The 17,347-nt window shown below is 48.9% G+C and overlaps 1 protein-coding gene across 1 annotated transcript in view; it reads left to right on the top strand.

Moving 5' to 3' along the window:
- Window positions 1-17,347, top strand: part of Ge-1 (Enhancer of mRNA-decapping protein 4 homolog Ge-1) — a 327,116-nt gene that overhangs the window by 22,736 nt on the left and 287,033 nt on the right. Inside the window, 3 exon segments of the mRNA XM_045757261.2 lie at window positions 3,771-3,969; window positions 5,725-5,878; window positions 16,457-16,642. Coding sequence (XP_045613217.2) covers window positions 3,771-3,969; window positions 5,725-5,878; window positions 16,457-16,642 — 539 coding nt within the window.

Below are 17,347 nucleotides of genomic sequence, written 5' to 3'. Positions count from 1 at the left end.
GGCAGGACACAGGTGCCTGCAGGGGGTCTCTTGGCCCATGCGGGTCAGCTCCTCATTGTACCCATCCAGTCCCACTCGTATGCATGTCCAACCCATGCTTGAGTTAGTCCCAGGGGGCCCCACCTTCATGGGTGACGTGGTATGATGGTGGAGGTGGCTGTTATGAGGTACGGTTTTCCTGTGTCTGGATGTTATGTGGTGCCATTTTGATCCGGTTTTGTTACCGAGGGTGAGTGTTGGGGTTTGGTTGTGGCATTTTGTTTGGCCCTTGCGTGTTTTCCTCCTGTTGTGTGTTTGTCTGTGCTAATTGTTCAGCTTGTCTTCTCTGGGTCGCTCATTCCTTGCCTGCCGTGCAGTACCTGGCTTGACCCTTCCAGGTCGTTGGCTTCTCTGTACTCCCCTGGTTGTCCTCACCTTGTGCTTGAGGGGTTGTGCTTTTTGCTCTTTTGTCCTGCTCCTCTGTTGCTCACCTGCCATATGCGTGGCTTCTGGGCTTACCTTGTTGTGCTCGCCTCGTTGTGTTGACGGGAGTTGTGTTCGGTGGTTTTTTGGTCTCTCCTCTCGCCTGTCGTTCGACTTCTGTGCGGCTTCCTGAGCCTGTTGGGCTCTGTCGTCTCTCCACTTAATGCTGTGTGGGGGTTGGCCTACAGCTCGTCCCTTCCTCCTGCTTTCCATTTGCCTCCTCCTCTTGATGCTAGTCCTTTGTGGTCTCTCCTGCTCTTTGGGCATCCGTTCCTCCTGTGTCCCCTGGGACATCTTTATCTACCCTCTCCTTCCTCTGAGGGGTCTTGCTTGTGGTAGTGTTGTCCCCTCTGGTTCTTCTGTCTCCCAGTGTCGTGCAGCTTCCTTCCCGTCATCTGCTTGATGAGGTTTTGGGAGTTCTTCTCCCCAAGCCCGGCCTGTGGTTGGGCTTGGCTTGTGGGAATTGGTCCATCGGACTGTTGCTTGATGCGGCCCGTGGGCATGCGTACCCACCACAGCCCGGTTGGGCCTGCACTCCTTGGAGACGGCTTTATAGTTTTTTCTTGTGGATGTCCATGGTTGCATTACCTGGTTGATACCTGGTTGATGGGGTTCTGGGAGTTCTACTCCCCAAGCCCGGCCCAGGGCCAGACTTGACTTGTGAGAGCTTGGTCCACCAGGCTGTTGCTTGGAGCGGCCTGCAGGCCCACATACCCATCACAGCCCGGTTGGTCCGGCACTCCTTGAAGAAAACAATCTAGTTTCCTCTTGAAGATGTCCACGGTTGTTCTGGCATTATTTCTGATGCTTGCTGGTAGGACGTTGAACAACCGCGGACCTCTGATGTTCATACAGTGTTCATTGGCAGTTGTTGCTGTGCCTTTTAGCTCCGATTGCCAGGTTTGGTTTTCTGGTTCCTGGCTTTCCCTGCCTGTTGGCTTTTTCTGTGTCTCGCGGGTTCCTTTTCCTAGGGACTCAGTCGGGGCTGTGGTCTCAGACCTGGCGTGCTCGCTGGTGTTGGGACTTTTTGTCCAGCAGACGTTCCACCTCCCTCTTTGCCGGCTCGGTTTTCCAGCTCTTCCTGCTTGGTGGTCGCACCTGAGATCTTCCTGCGGCTCCGCCTCTTCTCGGCTCGTTTGGTCCATGGTAGGGCTGGTTCGGCTCCACCTTGGGTCTCTCACTTTCTGTTGGCCTGGTGGCTTTGTTGATGGTGTCCCACCTGCATTCTTCTTCTTGGTGGCAGTGTGTGGGTTTTTGGCAGTCCCTTCTTTTTCCTTCTGTCTCTTCTTCAGTTCTGTGTTTGGTTGGTTTGGTCTTGTCTTTCTCTTTTGGGGGTTCGGGGCTGTCATTTGCCACATACTGTTGCCTCGTATCGTGCGGTGCTGGCGGAGCCGCTTCAGCTTGTTTTTGGAGTTGAGGTTCCTTCTGGTCCGTTTAGCATGCTGCCTCAGGTGTTGTTTTACCTCCGGCCTGCTCATGCGCCGCCTGAGCGGTCCTGGTCATTGGACAGTGCTCTTATCTTCTCCTCGGTTTGTTGTGGCCCCTTCGGTTCTGGTTTGTTTCTCCTAGGTTCTTTTTCTGTTGGCCTTGGCCTCTGGAGGTCGGGATGGTGAGCTTCCTCCTCTCCTCCGACAGAGGAGTTTTCTGCTTCTTCGGTCATGGCGATGGGGTTGTTCGTTGCGGCAGTCTCCTTCTTTTTGGTGGGGAATGAGACGGCTGCTTTCTGGTAGGGTCCTTGGGTTGTTGATGCTTGGTTGTTTTGGCCGGGGGTGCATCCAGTTTGGTGTCAAGTGTCGGCCCTCCACCGTTCATTGCACACCACGGCTTATGTGTCCGGCTTTGGGTTGATCTGGTTTCCCTCCTACCCTGTTTTGGGGGTGCTGGGCTCCCGGGTCGTCCGCAGGATTATTACGGCTAGCCAGCCTGCGGTCTCTCCCCGTGTCCATGTTCGCAAGTTCGCGGCTCTTGCCGCTGTTTTTGGCAACATGTCCTGAGCTGTCATTCGGGTCCGGGGCTTTTTGGTGGTCGAGCAGGGTCCAGGCTGCTCGTTATCTTGTGTGCGTTCCTGGGCCTCGACGGGCCTGTGTCACTTTGGATCAGCAGTTGCAGCCGTTTGTCGTGACTTAGAGGTGAGGAGTGAGCGGCAACCGCGTCCCGGGTTGGTCCCTTTACTTTCCTCTGTGGGGAGTTAGCTCCGGGGAGCCGAAGGGGCTTACCCCCACAAGACCAGCGTTGAATGTAATGAAACCCCATTTTCTGGGTGAGTCCTGGAGGCTCCCTGGCATGCCTCCCTCTCTCCGGTCGGCGTTTTTTCCCCATTTTTTGACATTCAGCCTCAGAACTGGGGGTGGATACCCGGCACGATGGGTCTGGGGCTCCCCCTTCCCCCCTCCTGGGGCGGGGGGAGCTGCACAGACAGCGGCGTGGCGATGTGTGACGTCATGATTGTTTGCTCGTTTATTTTAAGGGAGTTCTATCCACTTCTTCGGCTTGTGATAGCAATTTTAACCAGAATAGGGGTTTGTTTTGGGACGCTTATCTTTCTGGGTGCCTAACCTGGTCGATGGCAGACATAGAAGGCTTCCAACCACACGGGGGGTTTCTATAGGCCATTGCTCCCCTTGCCTCTTCTGATGGGGCCAGGTTCTGGCTCGTGGTCCCCGGTAGGCCTATAGAACTCCATACACATGACTGATGCCAAAGTCTGACATTAGCATATCAGCCTAGAAAGCTCCGGGAAGCCTCCGGGACTCGCTCAGAAAATGGCGTTTCATTACATTCAATGCTGGTTTTTTAGTATAGCCATGTTTCACACATATTACTATATAAATACCTCAAATTACACACTATTGAATAATATTACTGGAAAAAGATAGATAAAAACAAATTTAGACATTGAAATAATTATGTACAAATATATTTGTTCATCCCTCCCCCCCACACTAAGCCACCGGGTACTAGGCTGACTTTGGATCGTGGTTATGAGCCTATAAACTCGGAAAAGACCATCTTAGTGTTCTTTATGGTGACAACAATGTTGAGTTGTATATGTAATGTGTGCATAATGTATAGGGAAATTTTTTTTCTGCTTACCGGGGGGAAAGGATTGTCATATTTAATAGCAGGGCAACAGTGTGGTTAATTGAGACAATCCCTTTCCCAACGTATTCCTTCACTGATTCTTGGCCATAGAATATTGGTTAGGAATCAATATTGTGAACATTAACTTAGTGCAATTGTTCTCGTCTGAAAATATGCATTTTTGAGGGATGTATAAGTGTATCTTGTAATATATTTATATATTTCAGCCCCCCAGAAATCCAGTGGAATGGTGCGTATCATTCACTGTAAATCTGGTAACAGAGGATTGGTGAAGAATATCGAAGGAATGCTGCGGGACTTAGCCTTCGCTCATCTTGCCAACAGAGTTATCTTGGCATTTACAGATCAATATGGGACGCTGTATGTTTGTGAGGTTACTGACTCGACAGCAGAAGGAACCCTAAAGTTAGTCATATTACTTTGGTGTTTATAGTCATTTTGGTAAATTCCAAGAGGAATTTCAGTGTTATTTTCCAATGTCATATGCAATAAAATCAGTACAAGTTAACACTTATATTTGTATGATGATGATGTGGGTCTTTCACAAATAACTTACAAGCCATTGACCAAGTGTAAATTTTCACGTCTTTTCTCTGATCATTATTTATGCATCATAATTTTGCAGAATTATTCAAATAGCCAGTCACATGCTTTCCGGACCCTTCGTGACAGAGACTGAATGGATGACCTCTTGCTTTTGGATAAGTGGTTTGTCGTCCTGTAAAGCTAGGGGGCAAAAAAATGAACAATTTTGTTGCAGAAATTCAACAGTGTTGTGTTTTGTTCTCACCAATATGAAAAGTTCTGATCCACTTGTTAACTTGAAAACTAGTTGATGGAACATTGTTATTTAGATATAAAAGGTGGTGGTGGATGATGATGGTGTTGAGTTGACTGAAGTGGAAGTTAATGGTTGTGGTAATCTCAACAGACTGTCATTTACCATGTACTCTAATGTCCTTAATGTCATGGCAGAGTTTAAATCTTCTGAGCCATCCATTAATGAATGAACACTGCTCAAGTGGCACTGTGTACATCACTGGGTAAACTAGTTCCATCTTTATGACAAATTTTTATTCATACTGCCTGCCCCACCAGTCATCTGAAATTTATCTGAACAATCGCCAATCATATAACAGGCATTTTCAGAATAAAGGTGTTCGTAAAGCACGTGGCTGACTGACATTTGCCTATAAATTGCTTTGCAAACAGAAAAGACATACCTTCTACATATTGCATTGCCTACAGTTGACAGCAATGAAAATAAGTAATTCTTCTTTCAACATTAATTGAATAAATATTATTTACCATATATGCAAGCATATAAAGTTGACATTTGAAGCCTAAAAAAATATCTCCAAAACCAGGGGTCGACTTGTTTGCCGAACATAAAATGTGAACCTTTACCACCGAGAGAGAAATATCTCAATAAGGAAGCCTTATGCAGTAAATATTCGTTAAGCTACAGTATATTTATAAGATACAGTAGTTTATTCCTTCCATACAGTAAGACGGGGGAAGTGGTGCTACCTTATTTTGGGGGGTCGTCTTATGTGGCGAATATAGGCCTAAACCTGAATTACACTTTTAAATTTTTGGACTCGACTTATGTACTGGGTTGACTTACATGCCTGCATAAACGGTAGGTAATTATTTTTTCTGCAACTTTATAAATTGATAGTTTGCACACATTTACATATAAAAAAAATTGACAATAGCAGCAGTTAACTCAACATCTTGCACACCCAACATTGGGTATCGTGTTGAGTATTATGCTAAATAATATTTATCTGCAAATATTTTGCTTTCAAAGTTCAGTAATTTGATATGCTTTTGTTAACATTGAATGGGTATAAACTATATGTTTTCACTGTGTGAGCAACCAAAAAGGGTGAATCCGTTAGATAACACAGAGGATACACCCCCATAAGGAATATGAAAGTGTTAATAGGAATAATCAGATACAATGTGTCCTAGAGCTTACTGAAGACATTAATATTTTGGTTTGCTATTAATAGTCAAATATTTTTTTCCTTTTTGTAAATGTGTGCATTTGCATATACCTGTACAGTATGTATACTGGACAGAAAACGCTTTTCAAAGCGCTGCTGCAAACGAGAATCATTCCTAGCCGAGTTCACACACTTGTTTTCTTCACAGCACAGAAATGTTGTTAGAAGTGAGTAGTGGTACAGATAAGGTGAGCGACAATCATCGTGTCATATGGTGTCCTTACATCCCAGACGAGCAGGGAAGTAGTAATGATGATGATGGTGATCCTGCTTACCTCTTGGTTCTAACTCATGGACCCTGTGTAAGTTGAATATGCTATTATGTTTTTGTGATATTGCAGTTGAAATTAATACAAAAAATTACTTTTTCATGGGTATGATATAGAATTTTCCGGTATGGTTTTAGTGCCCAGTCTTATATAGAATGTTTTATTTATCAAGCTGCTCCTTATCCAAATCCAGTTCTACAGTACAGCAAGTAATGTTTTTAACCCGTCTGACATCTTGTTTTCTCCCGGAAACTTACTATTAGGTGCTGATGATTGCAAAATATTTTGAAGGGTGGTGGATATCGCTGCACTAATCATTCATTTTTTCGTGCTCAGTGTTCTCTCCCACTACCCTTCTTTCATGTATTATTCCATTGTTCCTATGATCCCCTAATTTTACCCGTACACACAATTATCAGTAAATAATTCATCCTATTAGCATGTCTAAGTGTTTTGCATTTCATGTAGTCCACATTTCCCTATCTCTTTTTACTTACACCACATCTTACATATATTTCCTCATCCCAATTCCCATTACACATGCATCAGCTGCTACTCTCAAAAACCAACTGTTGAAGGTAATGAAATGCCTCTCTCTGATAGCTTCAAGGAGCCACTCAGGTCCTATTTTGCCAGAGATTTCTCTGGCTATTGGGTCACATCAATCAGTTTTCTTTTTGGGCTGCTGGGTCCCAGAGCCAGAACCTGGCCATCCCCCCCTTCCTCACAAAGGCGCAGTGAACGAGTGACAGTTCACTGTCTCATGTGGAAAACATCCAGAAAATCACCAAAGATTTACAGACAATAGGAGGGCATACAGCAAATTAACTTGACAGACATTTCAAACAAACAATAGATTTACACACCTGGCTGCCACCACCCAGTCTGGCCTCGGCTCACAGCTGGCTCTCCTGATCGGTTCTGGAGCTGATGAACAAACCACCGATGATGTTGGAGGGACGATAGTGAATCAGGGAGTCGCCAGGGCTCTAAAAAAAAAAAATTATCAGGAGTCGGATCTTCTGTTTCATGGAGACACATGACCGCTACATCCCAGGCCACCATGGCTTCACAGTGGGAAGATTGTGCCTTTTGCAGTTACTTGACCACTGTGACAAAATCACTTGATGTAGTAGAAGAAAAACAGAATGCAGATGTGGTATACACAGACTTTGCAAAGGCATTTGATACATGTAACCATAGAGTGGTAGGCTATAAAATGAGGTCAATAGAAATAACAGGTAAAGTAGGGCAATGGATATTAAATTTTCTGTCAAACAGAATGCAAAGTGTAACAGTAAATCATAAAGAAAATAAAGAAAAAAACAGTGTTGAATGTAATGAAACGCCATTTTCTGGGTGAGTCCCAGAGGCTCCCCGGAGCTTACTAAGCCGATATGTTAATGTCAGACTTTGGCATCAGTCATGTGTATGGAGTTCTTATGGGCCTACCAGGGACCACGAGCCAGAACCTGGCCCCCTCTAGAGAGGCAAGGGAAGCAATGGCCTATAGAAACCCACTTGTAATTGGAAGCATTCTATGTCTGCCATCGACCGGGTTAAGCACCCAGAAAGGTAAGCGTCCCAAAACAAACCCCTATTCTGGTGAAAATTGCAACCAAAAGACGAACGAGTGGATAGAACTCCCCAAACAAAAAACGAGCAAACTAGTATGACGTCATTCGTCGTCGCTCCGCTGTCTGCACAGCCCCCTCCCCGGGAGAGGGAAGGGGCAGCCCCAGACCTACCGTGCCGGCGATCCACACCCCAGTTCTGAGGCTGGATGTCAAAAACACGTGAAAAAAATGCCGACTGGAGGGAGGGATGCTGGGGAGCCTCCAAGACTCGCCCAGAAAATGGCGATTCATTACATTCAACGATGGTTTTCTGGGGGGATCCCCTATGGCTCCCCAGAGCTAACTACCCACAGAGGAAAGAATAGGGACTTACCCGGGAGGCGGTTGCTGCTCATTCCTCAACCCGAAGCCGAGACAACTGGATGCATTTGCCGACCCAAAGCGACACAGGCCCGACCGAGTCTAGGAACGTTTACAAGGTAACGAGCAGCCAGGACCCTGTTCGACCATTAAAATCCCCGCGCCTGAATGTCAGCCCAGGACATATTGCCAAAGATGGCGGCAAGAGCAGTGAACTTGCGGACGTCATGGGCACGGGGATAGACCGCAGGCTGGTTAGCCTTAATAACCCTGCGGACGACCTGGGAGACCCGCACCCTCGAACAGGGATGAAAGGAAACCGGATCAACCCAAAGCGCGTCCACGGACAAAGAAGCCGTGGCGCGCAAATAACGGCGGAGAGCCGCAACCGGACACAAAACATGATGCACCCTCGGCCGAACCAACCAAGCATCAACAACCCAAGGGCCCCTCCGAAACACAGTGGTCTCATTCTTCGTCAGAAAAGAAGAAGGCTGCAGACGAACAAAACGATCACCCCGACCATAGGTGTAGAAACCTATGCACCGGAGGAGAGCATGAAGCTCACCCACCCGACCCCCAGAGGCCAATGCCAACAGGAAAAGATCGTTCGAGAAGCAATCTGAAACCGAAGGGGCCACAACAAAATGAGGAGAAGAAAGAGAAAAGAGCACTGTCCAAAGACCAGGACGGCTCAGGCGGCGCATGAGCAGGCCGGAGGTGAAACAAGGCCCGGGACAGCTTGCGAAACAGCGCAGACGTGACATCAATACCGAAAGCAAGCTGAAGCGGCTCCGCCAGCACCGCACGATACGAGGCGAGTGTTAGGCATAAGACGGTCATGGAACAACCAAGAGAGAGAGGACATCACCCCCCCTAACAGAAAGCGAAGTACAACGATGAAGACGTAAGAAGAATCGAAAGGACCCCAAGGAAACTTCATACTGCTGCCGAGACGAAGCCCGCAGGTGGGACACTAATCTGGAAGCCACCTGATCACCATAGAGTTGATGATAAACTCGAGTCAAAAATACCATACGCGAAGACTCGAGGAGAAAATTAAACCAGCCACGTGACGTACCGGGCCGATCTGTTAGAAGAGGCAGAGCCACGAAAAAACCTCCAGGTTCGGACACCGAGCAAGCAGCGCCTGAAACCGTGGCTGGGCCGGCCACCAAGGGGCCAAGAGGACTACTCTCCCCTGGTAAGTAAGTCTCTAAGCGAGTCAGGACCTGGAGCAACAGCTGAACCGGGGGAAAGAGGTACAGGAACCCCCACCTCGACCAGTCCTGCTGAAAGGCGTCGACCCCGATGGCCTCGCAGTCGGGAAAGGGCGCCACAGACAGGAGAAGGCGCCTCGACCACGCCGACGCAAAGAGGTCCACCTCGGGGCGTCCAAACGTTTGGCAAAGCCAACGGAAGGAGTTGGCGCCGACCGTCCATTGTGTGGAGAGGGGAACGAAACGAGTCAGGCCGTCAGCCAAGACGTTGGACACATCCCGCACGTGAACTGCCAGGAGAGCCAAACCCCGAGAACTCAGCAGACGAGTCACCCGAAGCGACCAGCGCCAAAGAGCCAAGGACCGCATTGACACCCCACCCCCCCTCCGGTTCAGACAATGAACCACGGGGGATCAGTCCAAATGGAGCCGGATCGTCGACCCGCGGGCGACTCGAATCCTCCGAAGAGCAAACCACACCGCCGTGAACTCCCGCACAGTGCTTTGGGCTCGACAGAAGGACGGACCCCACTGACTCTGACCGGCCTGGTGAACACCGGTCACAAAGCCCCAGCCGAGAGACGACGTGTCCGTGAACACATCGAGCGAGGACTCGGGTAGGCACCACGGCACTGAACCCCGAAAAACCCGAAGAGGAAGCTGGTGACGCAGCAACCGACGCAAAACCCCCGGGGTCCGAACCCAGCGATTGCGAGAGGTGGAAGGGACGTCCCCGAAGGAACCAGAACAGCCGACGAAGCCAAACCCGTCCCGGCGGGTAGACCAGCATCGCTAAGTTCAGGCTCCTGCACAGACCCTCGAGCAACCACCGGGTGACCCGGGAGCGCCCCCCCCCCCCCAGAAACAGGCACAAGCAGGACCGCAGCCGCAGGAGAGAGACTGGAGGAAGAGACAAGGAAGCGGTCCGAGAGTCCCACACAAGGCCCAGCCAGGTCCGAACCTGAGAGGGAACCAGATGGGACTTCCTCCAGTTCACCAAGAACCCGAACCCGGCAAGCTAAGAAAGAACCAGATCCCTGGCTAACAGACAAGTGGACTGGCTGGCAGCCCAAACCAGCCAGTCGTTGATATAGGCCAACACCTAAACACCTAACAGATGCAGACAGATCACCACGACCTGCGTGAAAATGCGAGATGCAAGGTTCAAACCAAATGGAAGACAACGAAAGCGGTAAGCACGAAGCCCTACAACAAAACCGAGCCAGTCCCTGAACCCCGGATGAATCGGGTCGTGCCAATAAGCGTCCCAGAGGTCCAGGGACACCATCCAAGTGCCCAGCTCCAACAGGAGCAGAACCTGGGACAGCATGGTCATCCGAAAATAGGGACAATGAATCCAGGGGTTCGATGACAAGACCACACACTAGAATGTGAAGGGACGACGACGTTTCGGTCCATCCTGGACCATTCTCAAGTCGATTGTGATGAGGAAGTAGAGACAGGCAATAAATAGGCACGAGAGAGATGAGGAGCAAAGTAAGGTATAGTAGAGGGACTAGTAGTAGGAATTGCAGAGGGCCTATTGGCCCATACAAGGCACTTCCTATTATAACCACCGAAAGAGAAGGAGAAAATAATAAGAGGAAAGCGAGGGAACGTAGGAGAAGACAATGAACAGAAAAAAAGAGAGAAAAGAGAAAGCAAAGAGAAAGAAAAGTAAATGGAAAGGGTAAGCTTATGTAAGGTCACATTTGTTAGAAAGATAAGAGCATTTGAGTATATACTGTGACAGGGAAGAGTTCACAGCAACAAAGCCAGGACTCAAGTTCATGTTGGGTACATTGTGTATTAGTGCCGATTCAACAAGACGGCGTCTGTGTAGAGTAGAGGCAGGAAAGATTATTTTGGAGGAAGACCAATCAATGGGATGATTAGAATCCATCACATGGCAGAAGAGAGCATTGTTAGTGTCTGCAGACTTAACACTTCTCTTGTGTTCTTTAAGTCTGTCATTCAGTGTACGGCCAGTTTCGCCAAAGTATTGGAGAGGACAAGACGAACAGGAAATAGAGTAGACTTATTGCCTGTCTCTACTTCATCACAATCGACTTGAGAATGGTCCACGACGGACCGAAACGTCGTCGTCCCTTCACATTCTAGTGTGTGGTCTTGTCATCATGCTTTAGTCACGTTATTGTGACTCATCGCCTGCAACCCAGGGGTTCAGACGGGACAAGTCCAGAATGAACCGCAGGTCTGCACACGGGACTGGAAACAGATGAGAAACCCATCTGAGGGACGTCATCTTTTCGACCACACCCAAGCGAACCCACTCCAAGACGGCCTGACAGAGTACAGGGGAAGAAGCCTGCCCTGCCAGCCCGAACCCCCTGCAGGGGGAGGGGCCACCCAACGCCACCGGAGGCCGTGCGAAACGACCCGAAACACCACAAATCGTGGGACCAGGCGTGAGCGAACAGCGCAAGCATCCCCCCCTCCATTGCCCCTTCAATGGGGTGAACCGTGAAAGGGCCGACGCCCCTTACGAAACCCAGAACCTCGCACAGAGCGAACATTGCGCCGACCAGACGAAGGCGGGTCCGAAGGAGGCGCTGAACCCGAACCTGACACTAGTGGCTTACCACGACGAGAGGAACCCCGAGCCTTGGAACGACCCTTCCGGGAAGGCCCACCACGGGACCCCCAGAGAACCAGCAAGTTCGACATAGGACTGCAAGAAGCCGAAGCAGCCTGAATAAACTGCACAACGGCTGAAGCCTCAAAAAAGAGAGGGTAAAAAGGGGGCGAAAGCCTAAGAGCCAAGACCCAAGCGGATTCCACAGAGGAGGCAAGCACCGCCTGCCGACACGCAAGCCGGGATGCATAAAACAGAGCCACCGCATCCCACAAGATCGGTGCAAAAAGCTTCAGCATGGCAGCCGACGAGCGAGCCGCCGAGGCCAAGGCGCCAGACCCCAGAACAGTCCCAAGCGCCCCCACATCCTCCGTGAGCCAGTCAGAAGACGGCTCCAGGAGAGAAAAGAAGCGCAAGGCCACAACCAAAAGGCCTTGAGTGCGCAAGTCCTCCACCACCTACGCTGCCGAAAGGAGGGGAGCCTACACATGGAGCTGAACAACACCAACATCGCGGGGAAAGGCAGGAGCAAACAAGCACTCATTGAGGGAGGTGCTCAAGGTCGGCCCCCAGGAAAACCTGAAGCACCGTCGAAGCCTCCCGGCACTGAAGCGTACGGAATGGCAGAAGGAGTGCCAAGCCTCTAAGACAAAGACAGGACAGTCCGCCAGCCAGGATGACTCCGGAACCTCGTAACGGAGCCAGAAAGGGACCGAAGTCCCAAACCTGAAAGCCGAGGGATCCATTGCCGAGGCATAATCCGGGTCATGCAGGAGGTTTGCTGCAAGGGCCACCAGCACCGCAGCAGGTTGGATGCGATAAGCCGAAACCCTCTGGAAAGACAGAACCGAAGCCCCTGGGGGAACACGGAACCTAACCAGGGGAGGAGCAGACACCAAATCTAACTCGTACGCAGAGGAGGAAAAAGAAAACCCCACTCTTTGCAACAGTAAGCCCCGCTCAGAGGGTATAAAAACCCAGGCGGGGTCCAGCGGGGCCCAAGGCCCCCAAGTCAGCCCCTCCCCAGCCCCGGGGTCCTCTCCAGCAGGACCCGGGGCCTAGTCCTCCCCCCAAGCACCAACCCCACTAGACAAGGTCGGCTCAGCCGTAGAAGCCGGATAGAATGAGGCCCACTGGTCAGACCCAGAGGCTTTGGCCGGGGAAGGAGACTCGAATGCCTCCGTCGCCACACCAGAAGGGGCATCCTCTGAGGCTGCCCGAGTCTCAAGACCAACTAACCCCTGTCCTGACTCCGAAACCCCTCAGACATTTTGGGGCCGGAAGCAGGGGAGGGGGACCGGAACGAACAACAGGAGGGGTAGGACCAGGAGGTGCGGACTGAACCAGGGTGGAAGCGACCCCCACCCCCATGTCTGGGTCCCTATAAGCAAAACTGGGCAGCTGTGGGGCATCCGGGTGAACAACCAACCTAGCGCGTTGCAACAACCGAAACCTAGAATGCAACGCCTGTGCAGCCTGTACCCGAAGATCATCATCCATAGACTGGGGAAATTGAGTCACCAGCAAGCAACAATACTCGCAGGACTCGGGGTCGAAAGTGTCACCGGCCCAACAGGCTGCATGACGGAGGCAGAAACAGTGAGGGTCGCCCTGACACAAGGGGACCTAACAACCCTCAAACTTGCACGAAGCGAGGGGGGACCCCGGGGTGACATCCATCAGACCCACGCGTCCCTTAGGGGATTCCCAGGGTCCTGAGCGTTTACTTGAAGAGGACTCGCGCTCAGGTAAACCCAGGCAGGGTACTGCTAATCGGCGCCCAAAACTACCAAACAAACTGTCTAAAGCTGAACCCCAGGGACGTGTACACTCACTGGGATCAAGCAGGGGGCACCACCAAGTATCAGGGTGAGGCCAAACACCAGCGGCAAATAGGGCAGAACCCCCCCCACCAAGGCAAAAACAAAAGGAATAACAAAACCCCGCAAGAGGACAACGTACCCCAAGGAACAGAGCCGGCCGCTGTGATAGCTGACAACTAGCTGCACAGCACCCTGCGCCCCACCAGTGCAAAAACTGCCTCTTACCCTAAGGTTAACTAGGGGAGACAAAACCCCCAAGTACCCAAAGAGCGGCCGAGAAACTGAGCAGTGAAACGGACACACAGAGGCAGACCCCGAGGAACTTGTGGAAGGTAACCCCAAGCTCCAAGGGCAGTAGTGTACTTACAAGGCACCCAGGGAAGGGAACCCTAGGCGCATGCAGCCCGAGTACTGAGGAATAACTCCTGGCTCTCGCACCCCTGGAGAACAGCAGCCACACAAAAGGCACAGCGCTGCAAAAAGACTGGAGCCAGAGCACACAACCGAGCTGATTGCATCAGCCTCAAGAACTGAGGGTGGATCGCCGGCACGGTAGGTCTGGGGCTGCCCCTTCCCCCCTCCAGGGGAGGTGGGGTTGCGCAGACAGCGGCGCGACGACAAATGACGTCATACTAGTTTGCTCATTTTTTTGTTTGGGGAGTTCTATCCACTCGTTCGGCTTTTGGTTGCAATTTTCACCAGAATAGGGGCTTGTTTTGGGACGCCTACCTTTCTGGGTGCCTAACCCGGTCTATGGCAGACATAGAATGCTTCCATTTACAAGGGGGTTTCTATAGGCCAATTGCTTCCCTTGCCTCTCTAGAGGGGTCCAGGTTCTGGCTCGTTGTCCCTGGTAGGCCTATAAGAACTCCATACACATGACTGATGCCAAAGTCTGACGTTAGCATATCAGCCTAGTAAGCTCCAGGGAGCTGTAGGGGCTTCCCCCAGAAAAAGTGATAAAACAATAAGAGGAACATCCTTGGATAAAACAGAAATGTCAACGTAGTTGAGCACCAGATGTTGACAAGTGCCAGGCGAAGCCGTGCAGAATGCCTCACCAAGTGAAACAATAAAAATTCATTTTCATGTTTTACATATTTATATACAAATTAATAGTTCTATAATGGAAAAAGATTTGAATGTAATGAAATGCCAGTTTTTGGATGAGCCTGGGCGGCTCCCTGAAGCTATCTGAACTGATATAATATTATATTAGTTGGGGTCATCGGTCAGTCCTTAACCCTTGGGCCGCTATGAGCCATTTTGCCTTCAACACCCACAGGCGCAAAAAAAAAAAAATTACAAATTTTTTTTTCGTCTTATAAAAGTGTTCATTTGTGTTCCTTGATCACGGGAAAAGTAAAAAAAAGAATTGTAGGTGGCATATTTTGGGCGCAATAGAGTGGGGAAGTCTGGAAAAAAAAAACAGCATTAAATGTAATGAAACGCTATTTTCTGGGTGAGACCCGGAGGCTCCCTGGAGCTATATCGGGCTGATGTGTATATATTAGACCGTGGCAACAGTCAATTGAAGGAGTTCTAGGCCTACCAGAGACCAGAGCCAAAACCTGGGCCCCTCAAGAAAGGCACGAGGAGCAATGTCCTAAAGACGCCCCCGTGTAGTTAGGAGCCTTTGTCTGCCATCTACCAGGTCAGGCACCCAGAAAGGTAAGAATTCCTAAACAAACTACTGCTGATCAAATAATTGCAAACCAAAAACCGAACTAGCAACTCCCCAGTCAAAACCAAGGAAACAAGTATGACGTTACTACAAACGCCGTGCATCCGTCTCATTGGGGAGCTCCCTGACTCATATACTGTTACCAGAGGCCTACCCCGACCCAACGAGGCCCGAGCCTTGGCACAACCATTCCCAGAGGACCGGTCCTCCCGGGTCTCTAGCCCCTATGGTGTTTTAAACCCACAAAGCACCATAGGGGCGAAGTCCCAGGCATCCAATCCCAATGCCGCAAATTCCTAACCCAAAGAAATCTAGCATATACAATAGTGCCAACCATCAGGTACGTTTCCAAACATGAAGCTGAATCGGTAAAGGCGGAGACCCAGTGTGAGCAAACTTCACAGGACTCAGGGTCATAGGTTTCACTAACCCAGCAGGCAGCATAGCGGAGACAGAAAGAATGATCGTCGTCCAGTAGCAAGGACAATGAACACCTTTCAAGCTCGCATAGTGAGCAGAGGCTTGATGGGTCGGGCCATTACAAGCCATGGCCGAGACCCACATGGTAGTTACCAGGGTCCAAAGGTAACTAGCCAAATGGGACCCATGCACTCGGGCTGCCAGCCCCATTACCTCGGCGTTGTTCCTTTCATTATGCTGTTCACCTTTCCTACAACTCTTCTCCTACTCATTACTCTCTTATTTCACCTTTCATATTCCTGTTTTGATCTAACACTGCACTTAAGCATTTAAAACTTATATCCCCCCTTTCAATATCTCTGCAATTTTTATCCTACATTTAAAATATATTACTTCTTCATGACCCCCATCCCCCCTCTCTAAAAATCTACAAAATCCCCTGACATTCCATTCCTTTCCTAAAACAACATAATCTCACTTTTTCATAAAGATCTTCAACTTTCTTCTCTTGCACAATATCACTTCACAAACTTTTGCAGTTCCTCCTCACTCTTGGCAAAGAGTATTGCATCATCCACTTAACTCGGTATTAAGAACAACAAATAATCCCATCACAATCCACTTCCACTACTGGTCCGGGTAAATATTTACTCTAGATATTTGTAATATTTCCACGTGTGTGTGTGTGTTTTGCACCCAAATTAATCATTCTATAAGGAAATTGTTTTCACATGGACAGATAAGCTTGTATTTTCTTAGCAACACATTATTGGGATTAAGGGGTTCTTGGCCCTTATTCAATGACATCTACATAGTTACATTTTGTATTACATAATTACATTTTGTATTTTTATGTATATAATGTACTGTAATGGTTTGCATTAGAACTGCTTTGTATCAGAGACAATGTTTCAGAGATATGTAATTTCAGGCAGAAATCTGGAATGTGAATGTTGTACTGCACGCATATGGAGGTGGGCAGCTACGGCGTGACCAAGTACTTGTTGGTTACCAGCTAATGGAACAACACTCTGCACCTATTACTGATGCAGCTTTCAGCCCAGATGGCACTGCTCTAGCAACAGCTGCTCTTGATGGCTTTGTGAAATTTTTCCAGGTATTGTATTTTTCATATTTTTTCTTTGTGTTACTTGTATTTTGTGCAGTATCGAGCCCATCTTCCTAAAATGAAAGGTCTTAGGTCTTGTATATATTAACTATTTGGTCAAAAGTACCAATATGTAATGATGGTCTACCAGAAAGTTGACTTTCTTTCAAATCAGAATATTGTAACTACAATATGAATATAAGACCTAACCTGATCTAACTGTGCCTACCTATCGGAGGCCTAATACATGCTATCTTAAGCCCAATATAGTAAATATATATATATACAGTGGAACCTCTATTAACGAGTTTAATCTGTTCTGGCACCGAGCTCGTTACCTGGAAAACTCGTCTTAAGAAACAAATTTCCCCATTTAAAATAAAGGAAATAAATTTAATCCATTCCACTCCCAAAAACATCCATACTTGTAGGACATTTTATGTAAATATAATACTGCACATGTAATTATAAATGTTTTGTTGTAGTGTTTTAATGTTTACTTTACCTTATAAAGAGTAGTTGCTGGCCTGAGGGAGACGATGGAGAGGTGGAAAGGAGGAGAGGGGTTATGGTGCGGAAGGAGAATCCATCTCTGAGTCAGGCGGACTCTCTCTTCTTGGGAATTTCACCCAAATTTCATTTCAAATGTCACACAAGGATGCGTTAGACCAGCACCAAATAAAAAACTACGTCGATTACACTCATCGTGTCAAC

Source organism: Procambarus clarkii, chromosome 67 (genome assembly GCF_040958095.1).
Source record: "Procambarus clarkii isolate CNS0578487 chromosome 67, FALCON_Pclarkii_2.0, whole genome shotgun sequence".
Taxonomy (NCBI): domain Eukaryota; kingdom Metazoa; phylum Arthropoda; class Malacostraca; order Decapoda; family Cambaridae; genus Procambarus; species Procambarus clarkii.
Note: the sequence above shows the minus strand (reverse complement) of the source record. Positions and strands in the feature narration are given on the sequence as shown.